Source organism: Pan paniscus, chromosome 8 (genome assembly GCF_029289425.2).
Source record: "Pan paniscus chromosome 8, NHGRI_mPanPan1-v2.0_pri, whole genome shotgun sequence".
NCBI lineage: Eukaryota > Metazoa > Chordata > Mammalia > Primates > Hominidae > Pan > Pan paniscus.
Window position 1 is genome coordinate 68,650,116 of NC_073257.2, and position 13,599 is coordinate 68,663,714.

The 13,599-nt window shown below is 38.9% G+C and overlaps 1 protein-coding gene across 3 annotated transcripts; it reads right to left on the minus strand.

The window, feature by feature from the left end:
- Window positions 1-2,259: 2,259 nt before the first annotated feature.
- ZWINT (ZW10 interacting kinetochore protein) lies at window positions 2,260-10,042 on the minus strand. Of its 3 annotated transcripts, none has more exons than XM_003821168.5 (9): window positions 9,864-10,042; window positions 8,961-9,051; window positions 8,686-8,809; window positions 8,355-8,521; window positions 8,144-8,200; window positions 7,577-7,615; window positions 7,224-7,355; window positions 7,045-7,127; window positions 2,260-6,853 (listed from the first exon to the last, which is right to left on the minus strand). In XM_003821168.5, exons 1-8 carry the CDS (start codon window positions 10,025-10,027, stop codon window positions 7,086-7,088), a joined length of 816 nt encoding a protein of 271 aa, XP_003821216.2. In that variant the 5' UTR covers window positions 10,028-10,042; the 3' UTR covers window positions 2,260-6,853; window positions 7,045-7,085. The 3 variants fall into 3 exon arrangements, with proteins under 3 accessions (XP_003821216.2, XP_008972888.2, XP_003821215.2); XM_008974640.6 differs by having other exon boundaries at window positions 7,224-7,373; XM_003821167.7 differs by having other exon boundaries at window positions 7,224-7,392; window positions 7,473-7,615.
- Window positions 10,043-13,599: the final 3,557 nt, after the last annotated feature.

Here is a 13,599-nt window from a genome sequence, read left to right on the forward strand (position 1 = left end):
AGCTGACATTCAATAAATGTTTGATGAAATCTGCCTCTGGATAATTTCATCTATTTGAAGCTAAGCTTAAGGGGCAGCTTTTTGTAAAATATTCCCTAATACTATACAATGAGCATTTCGTAAATAAGTATATTTAATGTTGAAGGTACTGGTGTATGTTCATTTGTGGATGCAAAGATGTTATGTCCCTGTGTACAGGAATTAGGAGAGCAAGTGGTTAATGGCAGGGTCTGAATCTGAAAAATACCATAATATCCTTCAAGTAGTCACTTCTTCCATCTTATTTCCATTCTCCCTGGCTATGTTATGTATGTATACATGTATAAAGACATACTGAGAGACAGGACTAGCTGGATTTCCTAGGCCGACTAAGAATTCTTAAGCCTAGCTGGGGAAGGTGACCGCACCGCCCTTTAAATACGGGGCTTGTAACTCAGTTCACACCCAACCAATCAGGTAGTAAAGAGAGCTCACTAAAATACCAATTAGGCTAAAAACAGGAGATAAAGAAATAATCAAATAATCTATCACCTGAGAGCACAGGGGGAGGAACAATGATTGGGATATAAACCCCAGGCATTCGAGCTGGGAGTGGGCAGCCCCCTTGGGGTCCCCTCTCATTGTATAGGAGCTCTGTTTTCACTCTATTAAATCTTGCAACTGCACCCTCTTCTGGTCCGTGTTTGTTCTGGCTCGAGCTGAGCTTTCGCACACTGTTCTACCACTGCTGAATGCCACTGTCACAGACCTGCCGCTAACTTATACCCCTCCGGATACGGCAGGGTGTCCGCTGCCCTCCTGATCCAGCGAGGCATCCATTGCGGCTCCCTATCGGGCTAAAGGCTCGCCATTGTTCCTACACAGCTAAATGCCCGGGTTCGTCCTAATCAACCTGAATACTAGTCGCTGGGTTCCACGGTTCTCTTCCGCGACCCACGGCTTCTAATAGAGTTATAACACTCACCACATGCCCCAAGGTTCCATTCCTTGGAATCCGTGAGGCCAAGAACCCCAGGTCAGAGAACAAAAAGCCCCCCGCCACCATCTTGGGAGCGGCCCGCCACCATCTTGGGAGCTTGAAGAACAGAGACCCGCCTGTAACATTACCACATACACAGACATGTTCTATATTTTTACGATTGAATTTCTCTAGTGAATTTATCATTTCTTTCCTTTTCCTCTTATTTCCCTGTTGAAAACATACTGAAACAAAGTTACACTTTGTGATTATTAACATTAGAATTTTCAAGCTAGAAATCCATGTATCTTCCCTCACAGTCTATTATCTTTATGAAGTAACAGAATGAAACCCAGAGATAATGCTATATTTCAGTAAATAAATTATTTCAAATTACTTTTATTCAACCCTCATACAAATGGAGACTGTGGATACGCTTCTATCCCCAAAAAGAAGTAATTTTCCTCAAATGCCTATATAAAAAATGAATTATTGTTCAATGATTAGTTATATGATAAGGATGAATATTTAATATCACTGCTTTTTAACTAGACTAATAAAATCGACATTTACTGTTTGGTTATTAAGATTAGACCCAGTTTTACAATAAAATTTCATATATTGGATAACCTGGAGAATCTACAGAATATTTTAAACAATAATTCATTTTTCCAGAAAACAAATTATTTCACTTCATGTTATTTTTTATAGTACATACAAACAGAACAAATGTTTGCACTAAATTATATTTTTTATGGTTTATTTAAACATTTTAGTGATAACCTTATCTTTCTAATAGTCCTATCACTTTCTGAAAGCATGATCCTGAATTTCCTCTGGTTTTATCAATCATAAAACATGATTTTAGGCATATAGTAATCTACCCACTTAAACAATCAACTTCTACATTTGGGTATAATTACTACATAATGCATGATGAAATGAATTATACACACCTTGGGTAGTGTGTTTCCTAAAGTCCGTCTGACAATTTAAAATTTAGAAATGCATACAAACATGGCATCCAAAATCCAGTCTCTGTATATTACAGAGGTCTATGAAGATTAAGGTTTTTTGCTTTTTCATAATTTTGTTAAGTTATAAATTTGAGGACATACCGAATTTATGACAGTTTTAAATTGGCCTCAAAACAATCTAGGATAGTCAGGGTTTCAAGAGCAAATTTTATCAGTGGGGCATGTTTGTTAATTAATGAATTACAAACCCAAACAGGAAGTTCCTCAGAGCCCAATGTTCTATCTATAAAAAGGGTCATTGAAAAACTGGACTGGGAATCAAAATGAAATAAAATTATTTAATTTCACATTCTATTCATATCTCAGAACTTATACATAAAAGAGAGAAAGAGGCTCAAAGAAGAGACATAAACATTCAATACAAGTTATAGAAATTCTGTAAGACAAGAATGAGGTGTATTAACCTCAGAAAGGCTCTAAAATAGGAGAAAATTAACATTGTGGGTAAATAGTTACGGCATTTTCAGAGTTAGCAGAAACTTCTCAGATGTTATCACTAACACGCTTTGTAGATATTTTATTCCCTTTTGGAAAAACAAGCTCATAAAAACAATACTTCAATAAAATATATACGCCTAGTATTGTATGATGTACTGGTAGCACAGGGAAGAAAGCCATTTATTTTTAGAGATGTTCAAAACCCTCACTGATCACCACTGCTGCAAAAAGTACAAGTTTAGCACTATAAGAGTTAAAGAGCAGCGGAAAATGCCCATCTTGTTATGGCAGGGGAGAGTATTAGAAATGAAACCTTAGTTTTATAAATTTCGAAACTGTACAGACAGAATGTGCAGTATTAGCTTTGCCAACACTAACTGGGATAATAAGAATATTTACCTGATAGAATAAGTCACATAAATTTAGAAGACCTTAATAATTTTAGGAGGGTACTTTGAACAAGTTTTATCTCTCTCATGCTGTTTTTTAGAAACTGATCCTAGCAACTGGTTAGATAAAAATGATCAGAAATACTGAATGCCATGTGTTAAATGATTTTCAATGTTTAGAACTCTGTTAGAAAAAAATAACATTTTGGAAAAAGTAGATGCAAAAGAAGTCAAAATATAGAAGTAAAATTTTTTTGGGGTGTTACCTCTGTGAAATCTCATACAAACTTCCAAGACACACTTAAAAATTTGGAATACCTCCTGTATGCATTGTGTTCCTTTTTCATTTTTGGCAACCATTTACATTTTCACCAATGTTTGTGGATCTACCCTCTATCAGGATTTTTCTTGAACTTGTGGGTTTAGTGATGAACAAAAATGATAAAATCTCTTCCCTGTAAGAACATATATAATGACTACGCATATACATAAGCCTATATGTAACTAATAAATTTTAAGGAACAATATTCAGAGGTGTGATACCATTTGAAGCAAATGGAATAAAAGAAGTAAGTAAGATTACAAAATTTGGTGCATTAAAAATAACAGAAAATTATCTTAAATCCATTGAGGAACTAAACACTATTACAAATACATTTGAGAGGCAAGGGCAACAAAGGAAACCTCCTTGATTTAAAATAAAATCAATACTAAAATTATAATCTATTTAGAAATAATCAATAGCCTATGTATTAAAATATATGAATTATTCTCAGAGTGGTGGTCAAATAAAAATGTAAATATGTAAATGCGTTTGTTGGACTATAAGAAAGAACATATGTATTATCAAATATTAATTTTTAAAAATCCTACAAATATTAAAAATTAGAGCAGAAGGGAATAATAAAGACAAAAAATAATTAAAAGAATGTATTAAAAGCAACATTAAAGAAAATAATGCCAATACCTGTGTTTTTGAAAGACATATAAAGTAGAAAAAAAGCCTTTGGGAAATACTAATAAGAAAGAAAATAAACAACAGGAATGAAAAGTGGGATAGCACACAAATATAAAAAACATTAAAAACACTCATTTTAACATTTCTAAGAGTTATATAGGTAATGCCCACAAGCTATTGACGGAAGTTAACACAAATTCTCTCAATTTTGTATCAGGCCATAACAGTAAAATTTAGTAAAAATAGGCAGCTCAAAGTAAAACTACATGAACTATATTAAACAGGGAGTATGAGAGATAGGCCAATAAAGTTATATATTATGAACCTTTCCAAAAAAGATAATGAAGTGTCCATATATTAAGATAATAAAAAATAAGCTCGTATGTATACCTACTATGTAGTCAAATACATCAAGAATTAAAAAAAAAAATTAAAAAGCTCAAAATGTAAGCCAGAAGAAAATATTCAAAAGCAGTAGTAAATTGAGATCTAATACAACTTATTGAAATGAAAATCAAAGATCAAAAATTAAGAAACTGATGAAAAAACAATAGCTTGGCTATATAAAGTTAAAATAGAAAAAGCATCTAGAATGCAATCTCAAGAGAAAGAGCAATGGTAACTACAAAAGAAAGTTTGCATGACATGAAGAAAAAAGTTAGAAAATTTGATTGATGTCTAATTGGCATTTTAGAATAAGCTAATACAAAAGAGGTAAGAGTGTTTTTTAAACAGAAAAACTGAAAATATTCCAGAATTGTTGAAAGAGTGGCAATTTAGAAAGCTCAACTATTTGCAAGCAGAATGAATGAATAAATAAGTAAACCAGAGTCCCAAACTATTCACAATATAGTAAAACTATAGAGCACTAAATACAGGTGTTATAAGCACTAACTGGGTAAAAAAATGCATAGGAAGGGCTTTTAAACTGACAGTTGACTTCTCATCATCAAGGATCAAAACCAGATGACCAGAGAATCAGTGAGTTAATCTTCAATGTGTTAAGTCAAACTGCCTACCAAGCATTCTCTACATAATAAAAACATTTCTCAAGAATAAGGATGAAATAAAAATATTTTCATAGTAAAATTTAAAACATTATACAGTCTGCAAACTCTAAGGGAAATTCTGAGACATTTATTTCAGATGGAAAAAGTATTCCACATGAAAGCTCTGAAATGTAAAAATAATGTGGGCAAAAATAGTAAATAAATTAGTAATAAAGCATTGACTGTATAAAATAATTTAAAAAATTAATTTATGAGAACACAAACAGGCTAGAAGTAATAAACTGGACAAAAATACCTTAATAGTTTAGAGTGGGATGATCTATCAATGGTTACAGCTGTTCAGGCTTCATTTATTAAGAAAAGGATGAAGAGTCTTTAATTCTTTAACTAACTTGAGACATTGCTAACTATGAAAGCTAAACTAGCAGGTCTAAATTAGACCTTCTAAACAAACAAACAACAAAAAGCATGAAGAAACAATAAAAAATAAAATTAAAAGGCATGAAAGGGATAAATAAAAAGCCAAGAGAAAGCAAATAAAAAATTGACACAACTAGAAAATCATAAAGACAAATGTGACAAGGGTTTTTTTTTTTTTATAAATAACCCTTTAAATGCTGTATACAAGTGGTAAATATAAAGAAAGGTTGAAACTAAAAAAGAATGGAAATTCAAGAGAAAGGATGTCAAGCAAAGGGTAACCAAAAGAATTGACAAAGTTATATTACTATTAAAACTATTAGTTTTCAAGGTTAAACACATTAGCCTATAGATGAAGCAGGCTAGCACACAAAGAGTTCAGTTCAGAAGAAAAATATAAATGTAAATTTACAATACCTTAATAAAGTAGCTGCAAAGTATGTAAGAAAATGGAACTATAAAGACAAATGAACAAATCCACTATCATAGTTGGAGATTTGAACACACCTCTCAGGTGATAGACAACAAAAAATTAAGTATATAAGATATAAATTGAAACAAAAATTGCAAACATAATCTAATAGAAAATACTACACACAATCTAAAATGCATTCTTTCCAAACCTATGTGAAACATTAAAAAAGATGACATCACTCTTTATCAGTAAAAAAGATAATTCACTCACCAAATTTCAAAGTTTGTTAAATAGATGATATTCTCTGACCAAATTAAACTTAGATTATCTTCTCACAATCAATAGAAGACCAAATTATTTTTCAAAGAAATTTATGACTCAATGAAATAATTATAACAGAATATAGGAAATGCTATGAATTGAATGATTGTGAAAATAAAGGAAGTCAGAAGAAATGTATAACCTTAAATATTTCAGAAAACAAATAAAGATCCAAATACATGAGTTGATCATCTGATAAAAGTAAGAGTTGACAAAAAAGGTACATCTTCTCCATCCGAAAACAGAAAGTGGGAAAGATCAAGGTATCACTAGAGGTCAATGAAACAAAACATACAATAGTGGATGACAAAAGCCAATCTCTGAATCTTTGAAAAGAATATAATACATGAACATCTGAAACCAGTGATCGAGAAATGTTTTAGATAAGGCACAAAAAGATACCAAGAATGTTAACACTAGGCTGTACATCCTAAAACAGTCAGATGAGCTCACTGTTATAATTCTGGTTCACCGCAAGAACCTTAGCACAAAGAAAGGACTCAACAAACATTTGGATCCATGAATACAATTTGGATTAGTGAATAAATTATCTTCCCACATATAACCACCTGCCTAAAACATTCTCCTCCTCCTTGAATTAAATTCACCATGTCTGCATCATAGGGGGAAGCAACCCCTGAGGCCCAAGGCCAGTACCCCCTCCCCATCTGCACACCCTGTGTTCAAACCAGTCCCAGCTCCTGTCATGTTATTGGCTTCTGAGTATCTGTATTAATAGTTGTTCCTGCCAGCATATGAAGATGAACAAATACACAACTGAGAGAGATCCAGGGATTTTAATCCACAGATGCCAGAGCTTGCTGGGATGTAGTCAGAAATCAAGCTGAACTCAGGAGTTCACAGTCTTTCCTGTAATGATGGTTGGGAGGTGAGGGAAGTCAGAGGCCTGGGGAAGAAGACAGGGGTTAGCTCTGGGTGGGCTAAGCATGGGAATGAGGTGTAACATAAGCTCCTTCCTGTTCCCACCATCCGTCTGCTCCATGGGTAGCAGAGCTCAGATGCAGAGAGAGGTAAACCAGGCTTTCCCTCCTTCCACACTTGCAGTCCAGGGACACCAAGGCCTGAGTTGGGTCTGACCTTTTCTAGGATCTTTCTCCATGCTGCTGTCCTCCAGGAAGTCATGGCAAATTTGCATCTCCAGCAGGTTGTAGACCGACAGCCTTGGAGAAATACAGTATAGACAGTGGGTAAGGCCTATCTCCCAGCTTCTGTCTCCACCTGCCTGCCCATGCCCACCTGTTCCATCTCTCATTTACCTTGAAGGACACACCAGGGTCTCTCCCCATGGTGTCTCCTGTACTCTGCTCCTGGGGTCGAGTCGGCTGCCGGGGTTTATCATCTGGAAGATTCTCTGCCTCAGCCTCAGCCTCAGGGAACAACAGCTTACCCTGCAGGGTATACAGAAGCTGGAGGAAGGTCTGATACCTGCAAAGAGGAGGTAAGTGTGAAGGAAAGGAATCTCAGCTGGACCATTCTGAATCTGCAGCCCATGCTCCTGAACTTACCTCTGCAGCTTGTCCCGCTCCTGTTCTGCCTGCTGCTTCAGGTTTCCAAGTTTCTGAAACACCCCCTCAAGCTCCTGCTGAGTCCCTGTCTTACGCTCCCTCACCTCTGCAGAAACCTCCGCCAGATGCTGCAGATGCTTCTCCTGCCAGGAGTGAGCATGCAGACATTATGCATCAGATGTTGAAGTCTTAGAAACTCCCTCCAACCCCTCCAGCCTACACCCAGCTCAGGGCTCAGGCTCAATGATGAAAAGAGGGACTCTATTCACTTCAGGGTGGAGTAGGGGCCTAGAGAAAAGGAAAGATCAGAATGAGCTGTTCTAGGGTGAGGCATTCTTGGGGGGAAGGGGCACAAAGGTGATAACACTTATTTAACTTGCTATGTGCCAGGTACTATTTTAAAGTCCTTGCTGTAATGATCATTTAATCATCTTAATAACTCTCTAGAGTAGGTGGTATTATTGCCTTCATTTTAAATAAAGAAACAGAAAGTTAGGTGACCTGCCCAAGGTCATGCAGTGGTAAGTGGTGACACTGAAATTCAAGCCCATGTTGGTATTTATATTATAGTGCCTCAAAGGAGGAAGCAAAACGGTTTTCTAGACAGGGGACACAGCCGATACAATGGCATGGTGGTGGGAAGGGATATTATCCTAGGGGGATGAACCTACCTGTTGTAGCTGCCACTGGTTCTGGACTGCTCTGCGTTTCTCCATGGCCATTTGTTTCTACAGATAAGCAAGGGAGAAAGACCAAGAGAAGTCTATCTTTTCTGGCTAGAATTTTGGGAGATTGCAAGCTGGCACAACTCAGCTTGCTCACTCTTTCCCTCTTCCTTTCTAACTACCCTTCCCTCCCTGTACTCAAGACCCCTGGGTGTACCTTGGCCTGGAGCTGCTCAAAGGCTTCCTGGAGTTGTGTCCGTTTCCTCTGGGCTTCCTCCATCTGAGTCAGGGCCTTGGTGAGGCCAATTTTGATGGCCTCTACGTGCTCCCTGTAGGTGGCCTTCAGCTCTTTCCATTGTTCCTTAGCTGCAATTGCCTTCTGTCCTGAGATGAGCCACCAGGAATGAGAACATGAGTGAGGGTGGCCTGCTAGCCTGCCTCCCTGCAACACTGGGCCTCCTTCCCATCAGCCAAATGGGAGACCTAACTGAAATCTTCCTTCCTTCCCCACTCAGGTCAGCTGCTACTACAATCCCCTGCCTACTCACGGCTCGTGTCTTCAGAAGCCAAGGGGTCAAGACCCTTAGCAGTGTCCTCCTGAGCCAGGATGTTCTGCAGGAAATCCGCTACCTGAAGCTGGCTGCAGAGCAGCTTGTCTTTCTTCTGAGAGTCCTGCTCAGAGGGAGGGCAGAGACAGGGAACATCCTTACTTCCTTACAGGTTTCCTTAAGTCTGCTCTCTGCCAATGCTGCCCTGTATCTCAGTAAGAGGAGCCAGGACCAGACCCTGGCTTCTGAAAGGCTCGCTCTCATCTTGTACATACCACCACAAACTCAACCAGGATCTTGGCTGGCAGTTCTGCCTCCTCCTGCAGGCCTACAGGTTCCAGGATGCCTGCCACCTCAGCCAGGACCCTGGAGGGGCAAGGAAACACAGGAAATTGCAGTTTCTTGTGGTGCTAGTTCTACAGTTCGTGTGTGTACACAAACAAATGTGGATGTGTATATCAGTATATATAGTATTGAGAGTCTTGCCTTGACCAGAGTTTACACAAGGGCCTGAAGGGTCCACAGCCTGCAACCAGGAATGGCGTGCATGGAGGGCACACGGTGGTAATACGTGCCAAAAGGAAAATCAGCAGGGCTAGTGGATAAGGAGTTTGAGAAAAGAGCTGAAATTTTAAATAGGGAGTGTCTCACTGAAGAGAAATCATTTGAGTCAAGATGTGAAGGAAGCCAGGGAGATATGCAAAGAAGGGGAAGAATGCTGGGCCTTGGGATCCCTCCTGGCGCTGAGCACCAGCCTTGGGGCAGAGTCTTGGAATAGCTGAGAAAGGACTCAGGGCAGAGGGCTGGATGCCTCGGTCTACTCTAGGGTTTTTCATTATTAGGGACTGGAGCAGTCTACGAAGGGGCAGGGATGGGGATGAGAAGTGACTGGGAATGTGTCGTGTTGGGACAAGAAGACAGAAGTGAAACCGTCTCCTAGAGCACATCCTGTGGATTATGTGGATGTGGGGAGCGGCGAACGGTCCCCCAAAGGCTGTACTCCTGGAGCAGGCAACAGACACCTCAGGAACCTAAGACGGGACTGCGGTGAGGATCACTTCACGGCAGGGTCGAACCTCAACAGCTGTACAGGGTCGAGGGCACCAATCATTACACATAGGGGCCCACAAGGCCCTCCCAGGCCCGGCCCCAGCTGCCACTTAGCCGCAAACACTTACTCTAGGGCTGCAGCTTCCGCCTCTGTCTCCGCTGCCTCCATCTTTCCAGGCGCCGAGTTCAGCTGCCTTCCCACAATCCCTAAGATTACTTTGAAGTCACAGTCGACTTCGCGCCGGGGCAGGCGATTGGCTGCAGAGGTTACTGGGCGGGCATCAAGGACCATTGTGCGCTCTAATTGGCAGGCGCGGATTCGCACGTTGGCGGGCCTCGCTGCTTGGCGCAAGCGCGGTTATGGCTAGGCGCGCACGGGCTCTGCGCCTGCGCGCTAGTCCGTACGCGGTGCCAGAGACTATAAGTGGGCTTGAGCTCGACCGCGCGCCTGTGGAAGTTCTTTCTCTACTCGAAAAAGGGAAAGCATTTCCTTGAGTTTGCGTTTTAAGGGAAACTAACAGCATTGACACTTTATTTAAAATATTCACTACTGCTGTAGGAAAAAAAAAAAAAAACCCCGAAAAACAGTGGGGCTGTTTCTAAGACGCTGGGACTCAGTAAAGAATAGTGATCCGGGAGATACAGGAAGCAAATGATCTGCGCTCAAAAAGCGAGCTGCTTTCAAAGATATTAGTATTTTATAGATGCGATGCAGGAGAGTGAACTCAAGCAGAGCCCAGCGGATTGCCTGCGTTGGCAAAATAGAACAGATATTCTGGGGAGACCAAGGTAGGTAATGTTCTTTGCAGAGTACAGGAGAAAGATAACTGCTGAGAGAGAACTTGGTATTCATTCAGCTGAGTACTGAGCAGTATGTGTCTCAAGAAACTAGCTAAAAGATTTTTAAAGATACCAGGACATGGCCGGTCGCGGTGGCTCACGTCTGTAATCCCAGCACTTTGGGAGTCTGAGGCAGGTGAATTACGAGGTCAGGAGTTTGAGACCAGCCTGGCCAACATGGTGAAACCCCCGTCTCTACTAAAAGTACAAAAAAAAATTAGTTGGGCGTGGTGGTGGGCGCTTGTAATCCCAGCTATTCGGGAGGCTGAGGCAGGAGAATTGCTTGAACCAGGGAGGCTGAGGTTGCAGTTAGCCGAAATTGCGCCACTGCACTACAGCCCTGGTGACAGTGCGAGACTCCGTCTCACACACACAAAAATATATATATATAAAGATATATATATATATAAATATATATATGGACATTACAGAGGGTCAGAAATAGTCTCTATTTCCACTAACCAGGCTGGAAAACTTCATAGTCCTTAGGACACTGGACAGAGTACACACAAAAAAAGTCTTGATTTGATAGTTGTTTACTAATTATTTAGTAGGCAGTAATTAGTCCTAGCTGATCAGTGCTGTAGTGCCATCTAACTCTTAAAAGTAAGACCCAAATGGATCAAACTTAACAAACCATGACAGATGACAAGACCAAACTTCAGCAGTATTTATAGAAATAGAAAAATGTTCACCAAAGGTGCAATTTACATATGTCATACAAAGAAAAATTACCAAGCTTGCAAAAAGAAAAAAAAAATACACAATGAGGAGAAAAATCAATTGCTGATCAGAACTTAAGTAATGTTAGAATCAACAGGCAAGGACATTAAAACAGTTATTGTAACTATATCCCATATCTTCAAAAAGATATCAGAACTATAATGAAAAAGGTAAGTGGTGCTAAGGATGTAAAGAAAGTGGAATTCTCACGTTGATGGAAATGTAAACTGGTGCATAGGCTTTGAACGTAGGGTTACCATATGAGTCACAATTTCATTCCTAGTTATATATCCAAGACAAATAAAAACATGGGGACACAAAAATACACAAACCTCTATAGGGGCATTATTCACAAAAGCTGGAAGGTAAAAACAACCCAAAGGCCCATTAGCTGGTGAGTGAAAATGCATACTTTCATTCAATGAATTATTAATCAGTAATAAAGAGAACTTTATTACATGCTAAATAATGGTTACTACATGCTAAAATATGAATGAACCTTGAAAATATACTAAGTGAAAGAAGCTAATTACAAAAGACCACATAATATATTATTTCATTTATGTGAAATGTCTAGATTTGACAAATCTATAGCAACAGAAAGTAAATTTATATAGTGCTTGTCGAGGGCTGGGGATTGGTGGGAATAAGAGGTTGAGAGAGTATGGGGAGGGACTGCAAATGGATATAGTGTTTCTTTTAAAGGGATAAATAAAATGTTCTACACTTCGGTTATGGTGAAGGTTGTACAATTCTATACAGAAAACCACTAAATTTACACCTTACTGCTGTCATAAAAGCTGTTAAAAAAGTTAATCAAAGACACAAAGCTTGTAATAAAGACCTAAATCAAACTTGTAGAGGTGAAAACTACAATGTGATAGATGGAATTAGATGGTATTAATATAGTATGTTACACATTGCAGAATGAAAGTGAAACACAGCTCTAGAGAAACTACCCAAAATCAATCACAGAATATTAAAAAATGAAAATAAAGTAACATGAACAAATCAGTGGTGAGCTGTGAGACAACTTCTAACAGCCTAATAATATACTTGAAAGTGGAGTCTCAGAGAGGCAAGGGGAGAGGACAAGAAAACAAGTAATAAAGACCAAAAAATTTGAAATGTGATGAAAAATATAAATTCATATATTCAAGAAGCTTCACAAATCTCAAACACAAGAAATATTAAGAAAATGACATCAAGTTATACCATAATTGCATAACTCAAAACCATTGATAAAAAATTCTAAAGTAATAAGGGGTGTTGGGGCACATGTTACATAGAAACAAAGATAAGCATTACGGGAAATTTCTTCTTGGAACAATGCAAGCAAGACAGTAGAGTAACATCTTTCAAGTACTGTAAGAATAAAAAAAGTCAACCTTGATTTCTGTTTCCAGCAAACAGCTTTCAAAAATGAAGGCTAACTAGGCTGGGCGCAGTGGCTCACACCTATAATCCCAGCACTTTGGAAGGCCGAGGTGGGCAGATCACAAGGTCAGGAGATCAAGACCATCCTGGCTAACACAGTGAAATCCCCCGTCTCCACTAGAAATACAAAAATTAGCCAGGCATGGTGGCGGGCACCTGTAGTCCCAGCTACTCGGGAGGCTGAGGCGGGAGAATGGCATGAGCCTGGGAGGTGGAGGTTGCAGTGAGCCAAGATCGTGCCACTGCACTCCAGCCTGGGTGACAGAGCAAGACTGTCTCAAAAAATAAATAAAAATAAAAAAGAAGGCTAACTAAAGACATTTTTAAACACATAAAAATGGAAGGAAATTTTCAGCATAAGATCCCACATGAAACAAGAAGTTCTTCGGGCAGAATGAAAATGGCATTAGCTTCAAATCTGAATGTATACAAAGGAGTGAAATGTGGTCCTGGCTACTTAGGAGTCTGAGGTGGGAAGATCACTTGAGCCCAGTTCAAAGCTGTGATGAGTTGGTCATGCCATTGCACTTCAGCCTGGGTAACAAAGTGAGACCCTATCTTTAAAGGAAAAAAAATTGTGATGTGGGTTTTATAACATATTTAAAAGTAAAATGTAGCACAAAGTGTGGGAGAGAAGAAATAAAAGTAAATTTATATGCTTGTATAGTTTCTCTGAAGTTGTGTTATCAGTTGAAGGTGAACTGATGAGTTAAAACTGTGTTCTAGACTCTCTGAAGCAATAGTGCCAACACACTTTAGAAGGGCTACCAGTGAGTCATTTCCTTGTGTGATTTCTTTCTTTCTAGTGCAGATAGAAATTGTGACCAATAGAATACAATAAAGGTGATGGGATGTCATTCTATT